This window comes from Chiloscyllium punctatum, chromosome 9 (assembly GCF_047496795.1).
Source record: "Chiloscyllium punctatum isolate Juve2018m chromosome 9, sChiPun1.3, whole genome shotgun sequence".
NCBI lineage: Eukaryota > Metazoa > Chordata > Chondrichthyes > Orectolobiformes > Hemiscylliidae > Chiloscyllium > Chiloscyllium punctatum.
This window is the reverse complement of record NC_092747.1, coordinates 67,388,883-67,407,590: the sequence shown is the minus strand read 5'-3', so window position 1 is coordinate 67,407,590 and position 18,708 is coordinate 67,388,883. Positions and strand designations below refer to the sequence as shown.

Sequence of the window (18,708 nt, the reverse complement as noted above, 5' to 3'; positions counted from 1 at the left end):
GGAGAATCTTAAGATAGGACTATTCAATCCCTTTGTGCTTCAGATTTTTAAAGCTTTTCCCCATTTAGAAAATAATCTATGCCACTATCCTTCCTATCAAAGTGCATATAACCTCTCACTTTTCCACATTGTATTTCATCCACTACTTCTTTGCCCACTCTCTTAGTCTGCCCAAATCCTTCTGCAATCTTTCCACTTCCTTAACACTACCTGTTCCTCCACATATCTTTATGCTCAAAGTCTTCAGTTCATTCGTCCAGGCCTTTAATGTATAATATGAATAGTATGATCTCAACACTGATTCCTATGGAATTTGAATTTGAAAAAAGATCCTTTTATCCCCACCCTTTACCTTCTGCCAGTCAGCCAATCCTCTATCCATATCAGTACCCCGGCCCTAACACCATGGGCTCTTATTTATCAGTCACATATACAGTACTTTGTCAAAGGCCTTCTGCAAATCCAAATAGATCATGTCCATTTTCCCTTCTTTGTCTAACTTGCTCCTTACCTGTAACAGATTTGTCAGGCCTGAACTTCCATTGAAATACTAATTCAGCCCTATTTTGCCACGCATTTCCAAGTACTCTGCAACCTCATCCTGCGTAATGGACTTTGAAATTTTACCAATGATTGAGGTCAGGTTAACCGACCTCTAATTTTCCATCTGTCTCTCTCTCTTCTTAAATAGGGGGGTTACATTAGCTATTTCCCAGCCTCTGGGACCCTCTCTCAGTCTTGATTCCTGAACGATCACCACCAGTGCCTCCACAATTGCCTCAGGTATTTCCTTTAGAACCCTGGTATGTAGAGAAGATTTATTCATCTTCTGCCATTTAGCTTCCCCAGCACCTTTTCCTGTTGGTGTCTATTAATATTTTCATAAAGTTTCTATGAACCCAAATGTGCTTTATTTAGTTCATTGATTCTGATTATTTATAAAATGTCTGAAGCAATTCTTGAATTCATCGTTATTCCTGAAAGTGAAAAGAATAAAAGACTCATTCTGTTTGAGGCAGAATGCTTAAAGCCAGTGACATGAAATTGTAACCTGCTAGTGGATACATTCTCTGATAAACATACTTGCTCTATTTTACATATTTAAAAAAGTCATGAACAAAATGGTGCAAATTTTGCATGAAACACTGCCTTTTCCAAAAAGAATTGCTAAATATTTTTGGAAATAACCTTTACAGATTTATTTTCACCTCACAAAAGGTCCACAGCATTTTAGATTAAGGTTAATTTCCCAAACGTTGTTTAGCTTATTTCTCAAATTATCTTTGTGAGACGCTGTCCATTTTAAAACTTTGAGTTCACTGTAACAAACTCAAACATTTTTTTGAAGTTTCAATTATGTATATCCAAATTAAAATTTACTTTACCTTTTAAAAATTGTCTTAGGAACTTAATTCTCAAATCTTTAAACTTTGCAAGACTTTTCACCACAATCTAATTTACAATTAATCATCATAAACCCAAATGTTGATTTACACTATCAGACATTCAGAAAAATCTTTCTAAACCTATGTGAACTTTGTATCCAGATTAAAAATTCCCACATTTTTGTCAGAATATCCTGGAGTCTGAATTCTGGCCAGTAGCCTTGATTATGTCCTTATTGGGTATTTGGGACTGGTTTACAAGGAAATGATCCACTCTATTGCTCCATTTCAATAATTGGTTTTATCTACCTCCAGGAATAACGTCTTTCTCTGCCAACTGGATTATCTGAACCGATTTCTGCTAAACAGATTATTTTCCTGCCACGTACTTTGTGATGAACCCAACTATATTACATTCTGCCATTTCTTACAGACCTGCTGGCTGACTTGCCATACTATAACTCCCCTTTTTGGGGGTCTAAAGGTTCTGGCATACATATCAGTATATAACTTTGATATCAGTCCACTCGGTGCAGCACATCTTTAATTACACCACGAAGCAATATTATATAATCACATGGTTACTTAGATGTCCCAAAATCATTTTGTCCACGGTGGTCAATCCATTACCAAATCTCGTAATGCAATTTCAGAACAGCTGACCAAATTGCTGTAGCTAACTGTAGTATTGTACTATATAAAGCAATTGGCCCATTTAATTAGCTTTTAATTACATTATTCCTGTTCAAAGACATTAACTGATGTATTTCCTCTTGTCTCCCTTCAAGGTTACGTTCAAAGAAAGACTCGCAACTGTTTGTACTACTATCTCCCTTATCTGTGGTAACTCCCTTATTTTTCTGTCACAGAAATAATAGTGCACTTCTCCTACTTAGTTTCAAAATTTTATCAAAATATCTGTGGCTTGACCAATACTTTTCTGTCCTCATGTCTACAATGCAGTTCTTTGGTAAGTTCTTCTTCAGTGCCCATTCCACCATCATAAGACAAACCCAGTTTCTATTCATTAAATAGAGTCATAGAGCCATAAAGATACACTGCATGGAAAAAGACCCTTCGGTCCTCGTTGACCAGATACCCTAAATCAATCTAGTCACATTTACAAGCACTTGGCCCATAACCCTCTAAACCCCTTCCTATTCATATACACTTCTAGATGCCTTTTAAATGTTGTAAATGTACCAGCCTTCACCACTTCCGCTGGCAGCTCATTCCATACATGCGCCACTCTCTGCATGAAAAAGCTGTCCGTTAGGTGCCTTTTACATCTCTCCCTTCTCACCCTAACCCTATGCCCTTTAGTTTTGGACTCTCCCAAAACAGGGAAAAGATTTTGCCAATTTACTTTATCCACGCCCTTCATGATTTTATAAACCTTTATAAGGTCACCCCTCAGCTTCCGACACTCCAGGAAAGTAGCTCAAACCCTCCAACCTTGGCATGAAAGAAAGTAAGGCACAATTACAATGATTTAATGTGGTTAATATAAGACAAGGGTAAATATTAGATTGGCTTACAGAATTTACATCAGCGTGTAAACAGTGAAGTTTGCTTTTGGTTTAGAACAATCAAGGATTATTAAGACAGCTCAGCAATTCAAAGCTTTAGGGCAGTTTTGAAGGTGACCATGACAGAGGTCAGAAACAATCACTATTTCTTTCTGAGAAAGAAGTATAGGACAGTTCAGGGAGAGCTTTGAGACTACTGGTGTAGGAAGAATTTAATTTCCAAGGCAGAAATAGAGAGAAGCAGTTAAGTCAAACTGAAGATTTGATATTGAAAGGTAACTTCTCCAAATTTGACTCATTGTAAAGTGGTGTTGGGGAACAGATACGACTTTGCTTAATTGCATGTTTTTTAAAATGATTCAAACTGAGTTTTATTTAAAAAGTTTATTTCAATAATGCTTTTTTCCTTTTGGTTAATAAATTTGTCTTGTTGGTAAAAAGAAAATCTGCAACCACATGCCATTCTAGAATCTAACACTAGATTCAAAGGAAGGAAAAACGTGGAATAAATCGTTCAGGAAACATTAATTTTTTTTTGGAATCTGATGATCAGATTGCACCATCTCGGTGTACTACATACAAAAGATATTTTACAGTTGAAATTGAAACTACTTGTTATCAATAAAATGCACATCCCATCAATAAAATGCACATCCCATCAATAATTTCCATTTAACATTTTTAAATGTCTCAAGTTGATTACAAAAATATAATCAAACAAAATTGCTGAGGCAAGGTAAGATGTTAAGTAGGGAGCTGGGGGCCAGGTTGGATAAAAGTATTGATTCAAAGAGGATATTAGGAAGAAAAGGCAGTTGCAGAAATTTAGGATGGGAGCTCTTTAAGTGTAGGGCCTAAACAGTCAAAGTAAATTACCAATGGTGAAGGATATTGAGTTCACAGTGCTGTAAATGGTTTCAGAGGAGGAGTAATCACATGACATACAAACACAAGGATGAACATCTTGAACTGGAGATAAAGGCGAATCAAGAGTTAATGTTGGTCAAGATTGAGAGTGGTTGCATAGAAGTTGATGCCGGATAAATAAATATGTGAAGTTTGCACATTCTCCTCCTGTCTGCGTGGGTTTCCTCAGGTTTCTTCCCACAGTCCAAAGATGTGCAGGTCAGGTGAACTGGCCGTGTTAAATTGCCCATAGTGTTAGGTGCATTAGTCAGAGGGAAATGGGTCTCTGTGGGTTTGGAGGGTCGATGTGGTCTGATTGGGCCAAAGGGCCGGTTTCTACACGGTAGGGAATCTAATCTAATCTAAATAATCAAGTGTGAAAAACGGGAGGCTGGTTTCACTTGAGATGGTGGACGAAGAGGGAACGGGGGCAAAAATATCAATTTCTATTTCATATCTCTGACATCTGCAGTATTCTGCTTTTGTATGTGTGCAATGTCCAAACTCTCTGGTTTCCTCCAGTTAAATAATGAAGTCTGAGAACACTGTCCTTTGCTTTTACCACAATTACCATTGTCCTTTGTGGGAGAAGCAAAGGACAATGTTCTCAGACTTCATTATTTAAGGGGAGGAAACCAGAGAGTTTGAATGTTGCACACATACAAAAGCAGAATACTGTAGATGTCGGAAATACGAAATAGAAATTGAAAATGTTGGAAATACAAAGCTGGTCAGGCATTATCAAGCTTTTGTTTTTGAAGTTCAGCCCAAAATATTGCAGAAAAGTTTGAAGGTGACCTCTTGGACGAGATGTATGACTGGGGAACTGGAAGGAAACGAAAGGATTAACCAAACTACACCATCCATTAATTTTACTCAAATTTATTGCATGAAGACTTAGATTATCACATCCAGGAAATCATCCATGCTGCTGTTTCTTGATGACATAAAGGATGTATGTACATGTTTGTGGTTTACTTTCAAGATTTCTTTCAGAATCAGTTTTATATTTTAACGATGTAGCCAGAAGAAATTTTTAAAAATGATTTTATATTACAATTGCAGCACTTGGACTTTATGATTAAATATATATATATACCACGCTTTTCACAAACCACCAGATATCTCTAAACACTTTACTGAAAATTTATGCAGAACTAAAACTTAAGAATAGCACTGTGATAACAAACAATAATTGTATATTTTTAATGTGGATTGAGGGATTAATATTGTTCAGCACACCAGGTCTCCTGAGCACACAGATGAGGCCTCCATTTAACAAATTGGCCAAAAGACTCCCTCAGTGCTGTACTGGAGTGTCAGAACTTTTCAGCTCAAGTTCTGGAATGGGACTTGAATCTGAAATCTTGTGACACACAGACAAAAGTGCTATCAATTGAGGCAGGGCTAGTCCAGTCACAAATGCAGGACTATATAAAAAAAATTGATCATGTTTGGTTGTGCTGTACTTTGTGACTTTGATTATGTTTAGTTGTGTGCTGTAATTTTACTATTCAAGTTTTCTAAATTCACACATTCTTTTCTCATATGATCATGCATTCACCAATGTCAAACTATGTTGATGAGTCCTGAAGAAATTACATTATTTTTTTTCCTCCAATTTATGCATTTGGTTTGGGAATTCTAGGAGGTGGAGGAAGTTCTAACATTTTCACATAAATTGCATAGTGCTTGGAACTCAGATAGACTCCGAAGAGAGCTTGAAGGATTAATATGAAGCTTAATTTCCTCATAACTGGCTGACAAATAGTAATCCAGAATCGTATTGTATTTCCTCTTTGTGGCATTGGAGCTGTATTATACCTGGACCAAAGAGAGTAAAATGTAGTTAGAAAATAAATACTATCTTGAATACTTGTACTAAGTGGTAACGGTAAAGTTGCCAAAATCATACTGGACCATAGGTTTGCTCTCCCATTAGAAAGAGAGAACTGGTGACCATTTCACCTGATGATCATCATGCCTCAGGCAAGGGTAGAGGTGGAAAAAGAGAGTTCTTCATGGTACCCCCAGCTGGTGCAGGAATCAAACCCATGCTGTTGGCATCACCCAGCATTGCAATACAGAGGTCTGGTCATCTGAGCTGTAGTGATGGGGAAGTGCCAGCAGAGATATGTAAAGATCAGGTAAAGGATGTTACTGGCAGTTTTCATAATTAAGCAACAGAATGAAACTATTAATAAAGGACAGTGAAGAAGAGTACAACAGGACATTGCTCAGATGGGCCAATGGACTAGGGAATGGCGGATGGAGTTTAATTTAGTTAAATGTGAGTTGTTGCATTTTGAAAAAGCAAATCAGGGCAGGACTTACACATTTAATGGTAGGATTATGGGGAATATTGCCGAATGAAGAGACATTGGGGTGCTCCTTGAAGGTGGAGATGCAGGTAGACAGAATAGAGAAAGTGCCATTTGGTACATGTGCCTTCATTGGATAGTGCATTAAACATAGGAGTTGGGACATCATGTTGCAGCTGTACAGGACATTGGTTAAGCCACTTTTGGAATATTGTGTTCAGTTCTGGTCTCCCTGCTATAGGAAAGCTGTAGTTAAAGTTGAAAGGGTTCAGAAAAGGTTTACAAGGATATTATAGGGTTGGAGGGTTTGAGGTTCGAGAAAGAGGCTGAATAGCTAGGGCTTTTTTCCCTGGAGCATCAGAAGCTGAGGGGTGACCTTATGGAGGTTTATAAAATCATGAGGGGCAGAGATAAAATGAATAGTTAAGGTCTTTTTCCCAGGTTAGGGGAGTCCTAAAGTAGAAGGCAAAGATTTAAAAGGGATACAAAGAGCAACTTTTTCATGCAGAGGGTGATGCATGTACAGAACGAGGAAGCTGCCAGAGGAAGTGGTGAAGGATTGTACAAACACAACATTTAAAAGGCATCTGGATGGGTATATAAATAGGAAAGGTTTAGACCATAAGACCATAAGATATAGGAGTAGAAGTAAGACCATTCAGCCCTCGAGTCCACTCCACCATTCAATCAAGGCTGATGGGCATCTCAATGCCACTGACCCACACTCTTCCCGTATCGCTTAATTCGTTTTAAATTGACTTCCTCTAATTTGAAGGCCGGGCCCACGGGTCCTCATAGCCCTACCTGAGGGAAACAAATTCCCAGCGTTCACTCTTGCATTATCTTGTAAGTTTCTATTACATCTCCTCTCAACCTTCTAATGAATACAATCCCAGGATCCTCAGCCGTTCATTGTATTTTAGACCTATCATTCCAGGGATAATCCGTGTGAATCTCCCCTGGACATGCTCCAGTGCCAGTATATCCTTCCCGAGGTGTGGGGCCTTAAACTGGACACAGTATTCTAACTGGGCCCTAACCAGAGCTTTACAAAGTCTCAGTAACATATCGCTGTTTTTACATTCAAGCCTTCTTGAGATAAATGACAACATTATATTTGCTTTCTTAGCCATAGACTCAACCTGCAACTCAACCTTTAGAGAATCCTGGACTAGCACTCCCAGATCCCTTTGTACTTTGGCTTTATGAACTTTCTCACTGTTTAGAAAATACTCCATGCCTGTATTCTTTTTTCCAAATTGCAAGACCTCGCATTTGCTCATGTTGAATTTCATCAGTCATTTCTTGGACCACTCTCCTAAACTGTCTAAATCTTTCTGCAGGCCTTAACAAAGGCCTTTTGGAAGTCTAGATGGAATACATCCACTGGGTTTCTCTGGTCTAACCTACTTGTTGCCTCTTCAAAGAAATCTAACACGTTTGTCAGGCACAACCTCTCCTTACTAAATCCATGCTGACTTGTGCTAATCCTACCCAGCACTTGCAAGAATTTAGAAATCTCTTCCTTAACGATGAGACTTTACCTACAATCGAGGTTAGGCTAATCGGCCTATAATTTTCCATCTTTTGTCTTGATCTTTTCTTGAATAAGGGGGTTACAAGAGTGATTTTCCAATCATGTGTGTCCTCCCCTGACTCCAGTGAGTTTTGAAAGATTACAACTAACGCCTCCTTCAGCCACCTCCCTCAGAACCCATCTGGGCCACGAGATTTATCAAGTTTTAGACTTTAGCTTTTCTAGCACTTTCTCTTTTGTAATGGCTACTATACTCAACTCTGCCCCTTGACACTCCTTAATTGTTGGGATATTACTCATGTCTTCCACTGTGAAGACTGACACAAAGTATTTATTAAGTTCTTCATTTAGTTCCTTATCTTCCATCACTAGCCTTCCTGCATTAATTTGGAGCAGCCCAATTTCTACTTTTGCCTCTTGTTTGTTTCTTATGTATTGAAAGAAACTTTTACTACCATTTCTAATAATACTGGCTCACTTACCTTCATATTTGATCCTCTCCTTCCTTATTTCTCTCTTTGTTATCCTCTGTTTATTTTTTGTAGTCTTCCCAATCTTCTGATTTCCCGGTGCTGTTGGCCACTTTATAGGCTCTCTCTTTTTCTATGATACATTTCCTGATTTCCCGACAGCCATGGCTGTTTAATCCCCCCCCCCCACCCTCCTCCAGCAGAATCTCCTGCCATTGTTGCTCTACTGTCTTCCCCACTAGGCTCTGTTTCCAGTTGATTTTCGTCAGTTCCTCTCTCATGCCCCAGTAATTACCTTTATTTAACTGTAACACCATTACATCCAATTTTGCCTTCTCTCTTTCAAATTGCAGACTGAACTCTATCATATTATGATTGTTGTCTCCTAAGTGTTCCCTTAACTTTAAAATCTTTCACAAAGTCTGGTTCATCACATAGCACTAAGTCCAGAATAGCCTGTTCCCTTGTGGGCTCCATCACAAGCTGTTCCAAAAAGCCATTCTGTAAGCATTCCATGAATTTCCTTTCTTTGGATCCACTGGCAACATTATTCACCCAGACCATTTGCATATTGAAGTCCCCCATGATCACCCTGACCTTAGAGGGATATGGGTCAAATGCTGGCAAACGGGACTAGAGTAATTTTGGATATCTAGTTGGCATGGATGAGTTGGAACTGAAGCAATTCTATGATTACATTAATTTAGATTTTTATTAAAATCTTTTTGTCTTGCAAATGCACTATGGTGGCTCAGTGGTTAGCACTGCTTCCTCACAGCACCAGGGACTGGGTTTGATTCCATCTTCGGGCAACTGGCTATGTGTAGTTTGCACATTCTCCCTGTGCCCGTGTGGGTTACCTCTGGGTGCTCCGGTTTCCTCCCACAGTCCAGAGATGTGCAGGTTAGGTAGATTAGCTGTGCTATATAGACCATAGTGTCCAGGGATGTACAGGCTAGGTGGATTAGCTATAGGAAATGCAGGGTTACAGGGATAGGGCAGAAAGGTGTGTCTGGGTCGACTCAATGGGCTGAATAGCCTGACCACATCTCTGATTCTATGACTCCATGTCTCCACAAATTTTGCCATCCTGAATACCGGGAAAGGTGACCACTTGCCTTTAAGATCCTCTGATGTGAGGAAGCCGGTCACCCTTACATTCCATTTGTTTTCCCATATTTCCCCCCCTCTTGTAATAATGATTGCTTTATGATGATAACTTCTTATCACAAAATAAATAAATACATCGTGCACGATGGAAGTAAATAAATATTATCCGATTGCCATTATGGAGACACGACTTCAGGATGACAAAGAATGGGTCCTGAATATTGAGAAGTACAGGATATTAAAAACAAAGGCAGATAGGTAAAGGTGGAAGGGTAGTACTGTTAATCAAAGATTGCATTTGTGCTAATAGTTAGATATAACTGGTTCAAAAGATCAGGATGCAGAATTGGTTTAGGGTGGAGATGAGAAATAGCTAGGGAAAAGAACTAACTAGTAGGAATGATTTACAACCCCCCGTCACAAAATATGGGAGAAAGTATGCAAGAAGATGCCACATCAAAGGTTACTGTTGAAAATAGACGTTTATGGCGTATGGGGCAATATAATAGTATTACGAGAAAACTGGTTGGTAGGAAGAAAAGAAAGGCAGGATGTGACTGTGAAATCCTGCAGGGATGTCTGCTGGGGACTCAATGTTTTACAACTTACATCAATGACTTAGATGAGAGGAGCAAAGGTAAGGTAACTAAATTCACAGATGTCACTAAGATTTATAGGGAAGTGTGCTGTGAAGACAACATTGGAAAATGCAGATGCAATACATGGGTTGAGTGAGTAGGCAAAAATCTGGCAAATGAAGTGCAATCTGTGCAAATGTGAAGTTGTTCTCTTTGGCATGATGGTTAAGAAAATGGTATTTAAACCAGAGAACGTCTTCAGAGTTCTGAGAAGCACAGGGATAACACATACTCGAGAGAGCTAATGGGATGCTTTCTTTTATTTTGAGAGGTTTTGAATATAAGAGTAAGAATAGAAAGTGCTGTAGAAACTCAGCAGGTCTAGCAGCAGCTCTGAAAAGAGAAACAAAATTAATGCTTTCAGTCCAATATGTCTCTCCTGTGGAATGAATGGGCTGGAAAATGATATTGTTTATGCTGTTGACACAGAGATATTGGAGTGAATAGAACAAATGGTGAGGGTCCCCAGATCAAAAGGCAAAGGGAGGGCTAATGACACTGAAGAAGATAGGAGGATGCAAAATCAGTGTGAATGACAGGTCTGACCAGCAGTAAATAGGTCAGATCTGCTAACAGCAAACTGATATCATCTACTTGGGACATGGGTATACATGCATAATCAAAATGGAGGACAGTGTTCATACTTTGAAACTGTTGAATTCAGTATATTTAGTTCTGAAGGCTGTTAAGTGCTTAAATGGGAAAATGAATGCTCTTCCTGCATTGTATGTTGGGCTTTGCTGGATCAATGCAGCAAGCATGGTTGAAAATGTCAGCTTAAGAGGAAGATTGTGTTTGGAAATGGCAAGCAACTGGAAAGTCAGGAACAATTCTACAAATGCAGTGAAAATCAAACGGGATTTAATTTTCTGATTCATCCATAAACAACAAAGTTGTGCTAACATGATGCCAAATTAATTCCTTCTTCCTGCTTTTGGTCCATTTCCCTCCATTCCTTGCATGTTCATGTGCTTGTCTAAAAGTCCCTCAAACATCCCTATAGGACCTGCCTCCACCACCACCCCTGGCAGTGCACTCAAGATCTCTACCACACTCTGTATAAAAAAATTGTCTCTTACATCTCCTTTGAACTTTTCTCCCTCTCATCTTAAATGCATGCCCCCGGGTTTTAGATATTTCAACTCTGAGAAAAGATTCTGACTGTCAACCCTAACTATACATCTCAATTTTATAGACTTCTATGAAGTCTTCGCTTAGCCTTCACTCCTCCAGAGGGAAAAAACCCCCCAAGTTTTCCTAGCTTCTCCTTAAAGCTTATACATTCTAATCCAGGCAGCATCCTGGTAAACCTCTTCTGCACCCTCTCCAAAGCTTCCACATCCTTCCTGTAATGCGGCGACCAGAATTGAAAGCAATACACTAAGTATGGCCTAACCAAAGTCTTAAAAAGCTACAATATTATATCCTAACTCTTGTAGTCAATTTGCCTACCAATAAAGGTGAGCACGGTGGCAAAGTGGTTGGGCGGCACGGTGGCACAGTGGTTAGCACTGCTGCCTCACAGCGCCAGAGACCCGGGTTCAACTCCCGCCTCAGGCGACTGTCTGTGTGGAGTTTACACATTCTTCCCGTGTCTGCGTGGGTTTCCTCCGGGTGCTCCGGTTTCCTCCCACAGTCCAGTGATGTGCAGGTCAGGTGAATTGGCCATGGTAAATTGCCCGTGGTGTTAGGTAAGGGGTAAATGTAGGGGTATGGGTGGGTTGCGCTTCGGCGGGTCGGTGTGGACTTGTTGGGCCGAAGGGCCTGTTTCCACACTGTAATGTAATCTAATCATACCACATGCCTTCTTTGCCTTCCCATTTACTTGCATGGCCGTTTTCAGGGAGCTATGGACTTCAACCCCAAGATCCTTCTGTACTTCAATGCTGTTCACGGTCCTGTCATTCACTATACTTTTCCTTAACATTTGATTTCGCAAAGTGCAGCACCTCACACTTACCCGAATTAAACTCCACCTGCCATTTGTCCGCCCATATCTGCAACATATCTATATCGCGCTATATCCTTTGACAACCTTCTACACTCTCTATAATTCCACTGATCTTTATCATCTGTAAACTTACTAATCCACCCATCTACATTTTCATCCAAGTCATTTATACATATCACATAAAGGTCCCAGTACGGATCTCTGTGGAGCACCACTAGTCACAGACCTCCATACAATGAAATATGCTTTGAATATGTATTTTGCTGCAGAATATTTTACAATTTTCTCCGCATTTATAGAAGATTGATGTAAAATGCAACCTTTCTCCCCATCAAATTGCAAATACACTAAAACATGTTTAAGATGCTAGAAGTCACTATAGCATGAAAACAATTCTTTGTAGCAAGAGGGTACAACCAAATAACATCCTCACCGTGATGCAAGGCCAGCATTTATTGGTAAGGCCAGGAGAACAGGATACAAGGTTCCTCCAACAGAAGCCACTAATCCTCCTCTAACTAGGGCACATGTGGGACAATTGAGATCACCTAAACAAAAGAAAATCAAATTTTCATGATAAAAATTTTGTTTTAAATTTTAAGAACAATGTCAGCTTCATTTTTAATTAGCTGTCCAGTTGATTGAGATGACATATAAACGTCTTTGAAACCTATTTTAACCTCATTGCTAGTTTCCTCCCTCAGTCAAGGGGCAAGATTGAGAGGGTGGGTAACCTCTGTCAGTACGGGAATTGAACCTACACTGTTGGCGTCACTCTGTGTCACAAACCAATTGTGAAGCCAACTGAGCTAACTAATATTACACTGCTACAAAATATCTTCAATACTAAAAATCAGCAAGTATTATTATTTTGGATCTAGTTAGTATAAACAATATGCTTGTATTATCCATAACAAATCCCTTACCAACCTGAAAGCAAAGGCTTTGACACAACAGCATTATATCCTGCTATTGTAGTCAGGAATGGAAGAATTCCCATTGGCAAACTGGAAGCAAAACGAGCCTGAGCAATATTGAGTATTCTTCGAAAGAAACTGTTAGCAATTAAACCAGCAAATGCTGAATTTATCCCAAGGTAGATGGGTCCATATGCAAAAAGCTTTCTGTGGGAGGAGAAGAAGAAATTTAGTTTTCATTACAAATCTCAACTGCAAACGTGAGTTATTGTACAGAAAACCTTTCATTAACTGTTACTTCACATTCAGTGCTCAGGTAACAGCTGATATGCGTGGAGCTACCTCCATCATGTATGTACAAATAGTTTGAAATATAAATGTGGAGAGGAAAAATTGATTTAAGGGTGACCAGAGTGATATTAACAAGACACTGAATGACATTGATTAACTGTATCCTAATCAGTACTGATTCTACTGCCACACAACTATCGAGCAACTCCCAGATTAAGTTAAATCTAAGGTATTCTTTTCTGCATGCATTAGGAAACCCCTATCTTGATTCCAAATTAGTGCCTTAATCAAGTGAGACTTTCTGTGGTTACTACATTTTCACATTCCTATATTAGTCTTTTTAACTATCCTTCAGAATATCGTTGTTTGTTTTCAAGGTATCATATTCTAGTCTAAACCATGCTTTTGCAATTCTTCCAACAATTTCTTGTTAATATGAGATACTAAGTCAAATATTTATTCCATTACGACTGAATTTTAGTTATTTTAATCTCGATTGCTCAGTAGTTTTGATAATTTACTTCTACTGCATTTGAACACACTATACTGATCTATAGATTGTCTTGGTTTTTCCTAACTTCTTGATAGTCCCATACACTATAGATAAAGTTCAAACCACTGGGAATCTTGTTTTTGACAAGATGGAGAATAGTGGCAATAAAGACAAAGAAAAGGATTCGTGCAATTGTACATCTCTGCTTGACTTCAAAGGATTCTATCATATTATTGGTGAAGACCATTGCTGACATTTTGTTGTGAAGAAGATGGAAAATTATGAATTTCTTGGGAGAGCAAGGGTCTTCCATAACACTTCTAAATTGACTGAGACAAAACCCTTGGTCAGATTGAGGAAGGCAATTTAGAATGGTGTTGCTGTTCCTATTATTCCACTTGGACTTGTTGAGCAGTGAAAATCATGCCTAGTTCCACAGTTTGGTTGGAAACCACACCTGATTTCCAGAAGAATTTCTAGGGAGCATATGGGTGATAGTCTTCTTGGCAATATAGAGTAGGGAGATTCGTCAGTAGTTTCCACAATCCACTTTGTCTCCCTTCTTGAAGATGGTGGCCACGGCAGCATCCTTAATACCAGTAACTTTTAGCAACAGTTATTTAATAAACTAACCTTTTATCTTATTTGAAGCATAAAGTTGTGCTGTTGGTTATTTTTAAATTAAAACAAACTCAAAGGAAGTAATAAATAAGTTATTACACAACGCAGTTCACAGATTACTCAGAGGATAGACCTGATGTAGATCTAACAACAGCCAGAAAATATATGGTGCATTGGACTTCATAAATAAACCACGACTCAGCAGAGAGAATTTGTAATTGAAATTATTCAGATGAATTACAATTTAAACGAGAGTGGATTTATAAAGAATACACTCATCAGATTTCTGTCTTTCTAGTACTTGCAAACAAGCACCACCCGAAATTGGAGGAATGGATTTCAGATTAGAAATGTCATTCAAAACTTTTATGAAGGAAGCTATCTTGGTGGTACCAAACAGTATCAGACACCCTCGAGGTTAGGGGACCCATTAGCTTTAGTTTGCAGTTTGAGATATCTTTTCTGTAATACTTGCACCCACAGTAACAGGAATGGATTATGGCAAGTACATCTAAATAATAAATGGAAATACGTTGGCTTTTTCCATAACTAGGATGCCTTGTTCTGGCTATAGATTAATTGTCTGGTTTGTTCCCATTCTAGTTCGAGCATTTGCAAACTAAACTGGTCCCTAAATTTGATAGGCAAGCTGAGAATCACATTTCCTCTAAAGAGAATTGACAAATTCAAGATTAACTGAAATGATGAAAGAATACTTAGAATATGTGCACACTCTCTCTAGAAGCTATATTTAATAATAAAAAAAATAGTAGGGTTATCTGTGCCCTCAGAGTCCAGGAAGAATCATGTCCAAGGAAATGTTCTCCCTAATCTGTGTGACTAAGAGCAAATTGGAAGTGAAAGGGAATCAGTAGTCCCAGGGATTTAAAAAAAAGATAAATACGTCATGCCAAATTGAGGATGAAAGGAAGGTGAATACTGATTCTTTAATCTTGAGGGCCCTCGCAAAATTGGACAGAATTATTAGCATTTGATTTCTAAATTTTATCAGTTTTAACTTTCTTTTGCAGCAGCCCACACACTTTTTGCTTAAAAAATCCGTGGTGAGGTTTGCAGTTGTTAGAAAATTTTAAAAGGTAGCCATTTAGTGCATCTTGTTGATGTTTCCTCTTCTATTAGAATTTTTTTTCTGAAATGGTTACATTTCTTTTAAGTAATAGTTTGCTTCAGTAATCATACCACTATATTCAGTAATTATACCACCATTATAATCTAATGAACCTCTGAATATATATATTCCATTTCCATTCTTCTAGTGATAATTCTGCATCAATGCACAGTGAATTGCAATGTGGTACTCTTTTGTATGTAATTATACAAGAGATAATAATTATAAAAAGTAATGTAATTGTTAGCTGTTGGAGATCCAAATCTTTTGGGTATTTTACTATGTGAGACCAAAGGTATTAAATTGGAGAGGGTTCAGATAAGATTTACCAGATGTTGTTGGAACTGGAGGGTTGAATTATAAGTAGAGGCTGGATAGGCTGGGACTTCTTTCAGTGGAGCATAGGAAGAGGCCTTATAGTGGTTTATTAAATCATGTGGGACTTAGGTAAGGTAAATAGCAAAGATCTTTTCCCTAGGATGGGGGTGATCAAAACTGGTGGACACATTTCTAAGGTGAGAGAGAGGTTTAAAAAGACATGAGGGGCTACTTATTCACATACAGGGTGTTGCATATGCAGAATGAACTGAGTGGAACGAACGTCCAGAGGAAGTGGTGGATGTGGACACAGTTACAATATTTAAAAAACATTTAGATAGTGCATAAAGAAAAAATACTTGAAGAGATATGGGCTAAGCGCAGACATGGGGGACTATTTTACCTTGGGATTACGGTCGTCATGGGTTGGTTGGATTGAAGGGCTGAAATACGTACAAGTTCTAAAGGTCTTGACAGAGTAAATGCTGAGAGGATGATACCTCCCATGGGACAGTCTAGGTCAGGAACCTTAATCAGTCAGGAATCAAGCATTTCAAAGAAAAAGTAGGCAAATGTAGGAAAATGAAGTGAGAAATGCTGTGGTTGATCTGCGAGGGGAACTGGTAGATGAAGGTACAATTACAACATTTAAAATACATTTGGACAGGTACATGAATAGGAATGGTTTACAGGGATTATGGACTAAATGCAGGCAAGTGGAACAAGTTTAGGTTTGGAAATTTGGTCGACATGAATGAGTTAGACCGAAGGGTCTGTTTCTGTGATGTATGACTATTTCAAAGAAAAGAAAAGCTACACTTATATAGCGTCTTTCACAACCTCAGGATGCCCAAATTGCTTCAGTGAAGTAGTTTAAATGAAGTTATTAAATCGTACTTAGCAATTTGTGTAGAATGAGGACCTACAAATAGAAAAGTAATATTTACAAGATGATACATTGTTATGATTTTAAGGAACAAGTACCGGACAACACACAAGAATTTTGCGGCCCTTTTGCAATATAGCCACTTAATTTTTAAAATCCACTTGAGAGATAAAGATTCGATTTGGATTAATCTTTCATTCAGGAGATAGCTTATCTCACAATGCAGCATGCCCTCAGTGTTGCATATCCCTTAGAATTGGAACTGAACCTACTTCTCAGGACAGACTGCCATCAACACAGCCACAGTTAACATTGACGGAATCAGAATAAAATAAAGTTTAAATAAAACTGAATTATCTTTGAGAATTAAGATAACATCTCCATATTTCTTGGATGAGGAATTAATGCAGTCGAATGAGATATCTGTCCTTCATTTCTGGTTATACCATCAATGCTCCACAAGGGAGAAAAATGTTCAGATGGAGATTAATACGTTTTCTTCCACAAAGAATCATAAAGTTGCTTTGTCTTTTTCTGCATCCAGATTTCACTCTTTGAAGATGTGCTTCACTTTCATTGGTTACAGTTGGTACAAAAGCTCAACTGTGAGTAGGGCCTCTGAAATACTATAGCCACATCAAAGCTTATCTTCTCATTGAACCCACTTACATGTAATACAATAAAGACCTGCTCAAAAAGATTATTCAGGCCCTTGCCAGATTGCCACACACTCCCTTCCCACATTCTTTGCATAACCATGCTGTACTGGACAGAATAAAGATACTCTGAGGGTGGCATGGTGGCTGTGGTTAGCACTGCTACCTCACAGCGCCAGGAACCTGGGCTCAATTCCAGCCTCAGGTAACTGTCTCTCTGGAGTCTGCACGGGTTTCTTCAGGCTGCTCCAGTTTCCTCCCACAGTCCAACAATGAGCAGGTTAAGTGGATTGGCCATGCTAAATTGCCCATAGTGTTCGGGAATGTGCAGGTTAGGTGCATTAGTCGTGGGAAATGTAGTGTGGTAGGGGAATGGGTCTGGGTAGGATATGCTGCGGAGGGTTGGAGTGGACTTGTTGGGCTCCACACTAGAGATTTTATGATTATTAATTCAGCACTGAAAAAGGATGGCATAATGGCTGAAACATTTAAACCATGGCAGAGAGCATTTTTCTGACATTTGTTTAAGAAATTAAGAATTGAGTCCCTTGCTATTAGAACTAAGTCAGGGGTAAGCATTTTAGAGATATAGCATCATTAACCTCAGTTGATTCCTACTTATAAATTAAGCTTAAATATCTACAGTTGCTAATCTTTTGATTGCAAATGTTTGGTTTAAATTGTTCTTGTATCACTGTGTAGATGCTGGTTTTAAACATGCTTCATTTGGAGACCAAAGTTTTATTCAGCTTAAATAAATGGGAACTGAAAAGGTCCTTTGTCTGAAATTTTTAATAAATAATCTTAACTATGAGGTACAAAAACAGAAATTGCTGGAAAATCTCAACAGGTCTCACAGCATCTATGGAGAGAAATCAGAGTTAATGTTTTTGATTCAGAATCTTAACTGTGTGCGCATTTGTGTGGACATGGATTAGATAAGTACCTGTCTAATTCTGGTAGCCGCTGAAACCGTTCAAGAAGCATTTCCATGATATTAGGATTGGGCATACCAGGTTGTGGATCTTGAGTAAATACTGTATTATCTGCCATTCTTGAAACCTACAACAAATTAGGGTTTAAAATTAGGTAACTGAAAATATTTTATTGCACAACAAAGTCAAGCAAAAATGGCGTCAGAATACTCTAAAGTGAAATGTGAATGTGTAGAATTTGTGTAAAGGAATTGCAAAGTAATTAACAACGTCACACCTGACTTAAACACGTTCCGTTCTTGGAGAATTACACGGTATTAATGACAGAGCATTAGATAAAAAGAGACACGCTAGAAATACACTGTAGGTCTAGCAGCATATGTGAAGAGATGAACGAGCAAAAGTGTATTGTATATTATGTAAAATTTTAGAAAAAATACCTGAGTATGAATCCCTAACTTCTGAGGTGAACAAATACACTTTTATGAAGATAAAAACTTTACAAATTTGCACACTATCGCAACAACATTTAAAACATTAACCTCTATCAACATTATCACCTCACATCATGTAAACTACTGAAACGCAGACATGTTGATCAGGTGACCAAACTGA

General features: G+C 38.5%; 1 protein-coding gene across 2 annotated transcripts; it reads right to left on the bottom strand.

Moving 5' to 3' along the window:
• Positions 1-4,686: 4,686 nt before the first annotated feature.
• On the bottom strand, positions 4,687-18,705 carry tmem126a (transmembrane protein 126A). Of its 2 annotated transcripts, none has more exons than XM_072577720.1 (5): positions 18,659-18,705; positions 18,105-18,220; positions 12,778-12,971; positions 12,281-12,395; positions 4,687-5,644 (listed from the first exon to the last, which is right to left on the bottom strand). In XM_072577720.1, exons 2-5 carry the CDS (start codon positions 18,209-18,211, stop codon positions 5,443-5,445), a joined length of 618 nt encoding a protein of 205 aa, XP_072433821.1. In that variant the 5' UTR covers positions 18,212-18,220; positions 18,659-18,705; the 3' UTR covers positions 4,687-5,442. The 2 variants fall into 2 exon arrangements, with proteins under 2 accessions (XP_072433821.1, XP_072433820.1); XM_072577719.1 differs by having other exon boundaries at positions 18,534-18,699.
• Positions 18,706-18,708: the final 3 nt, after the last annotated feature.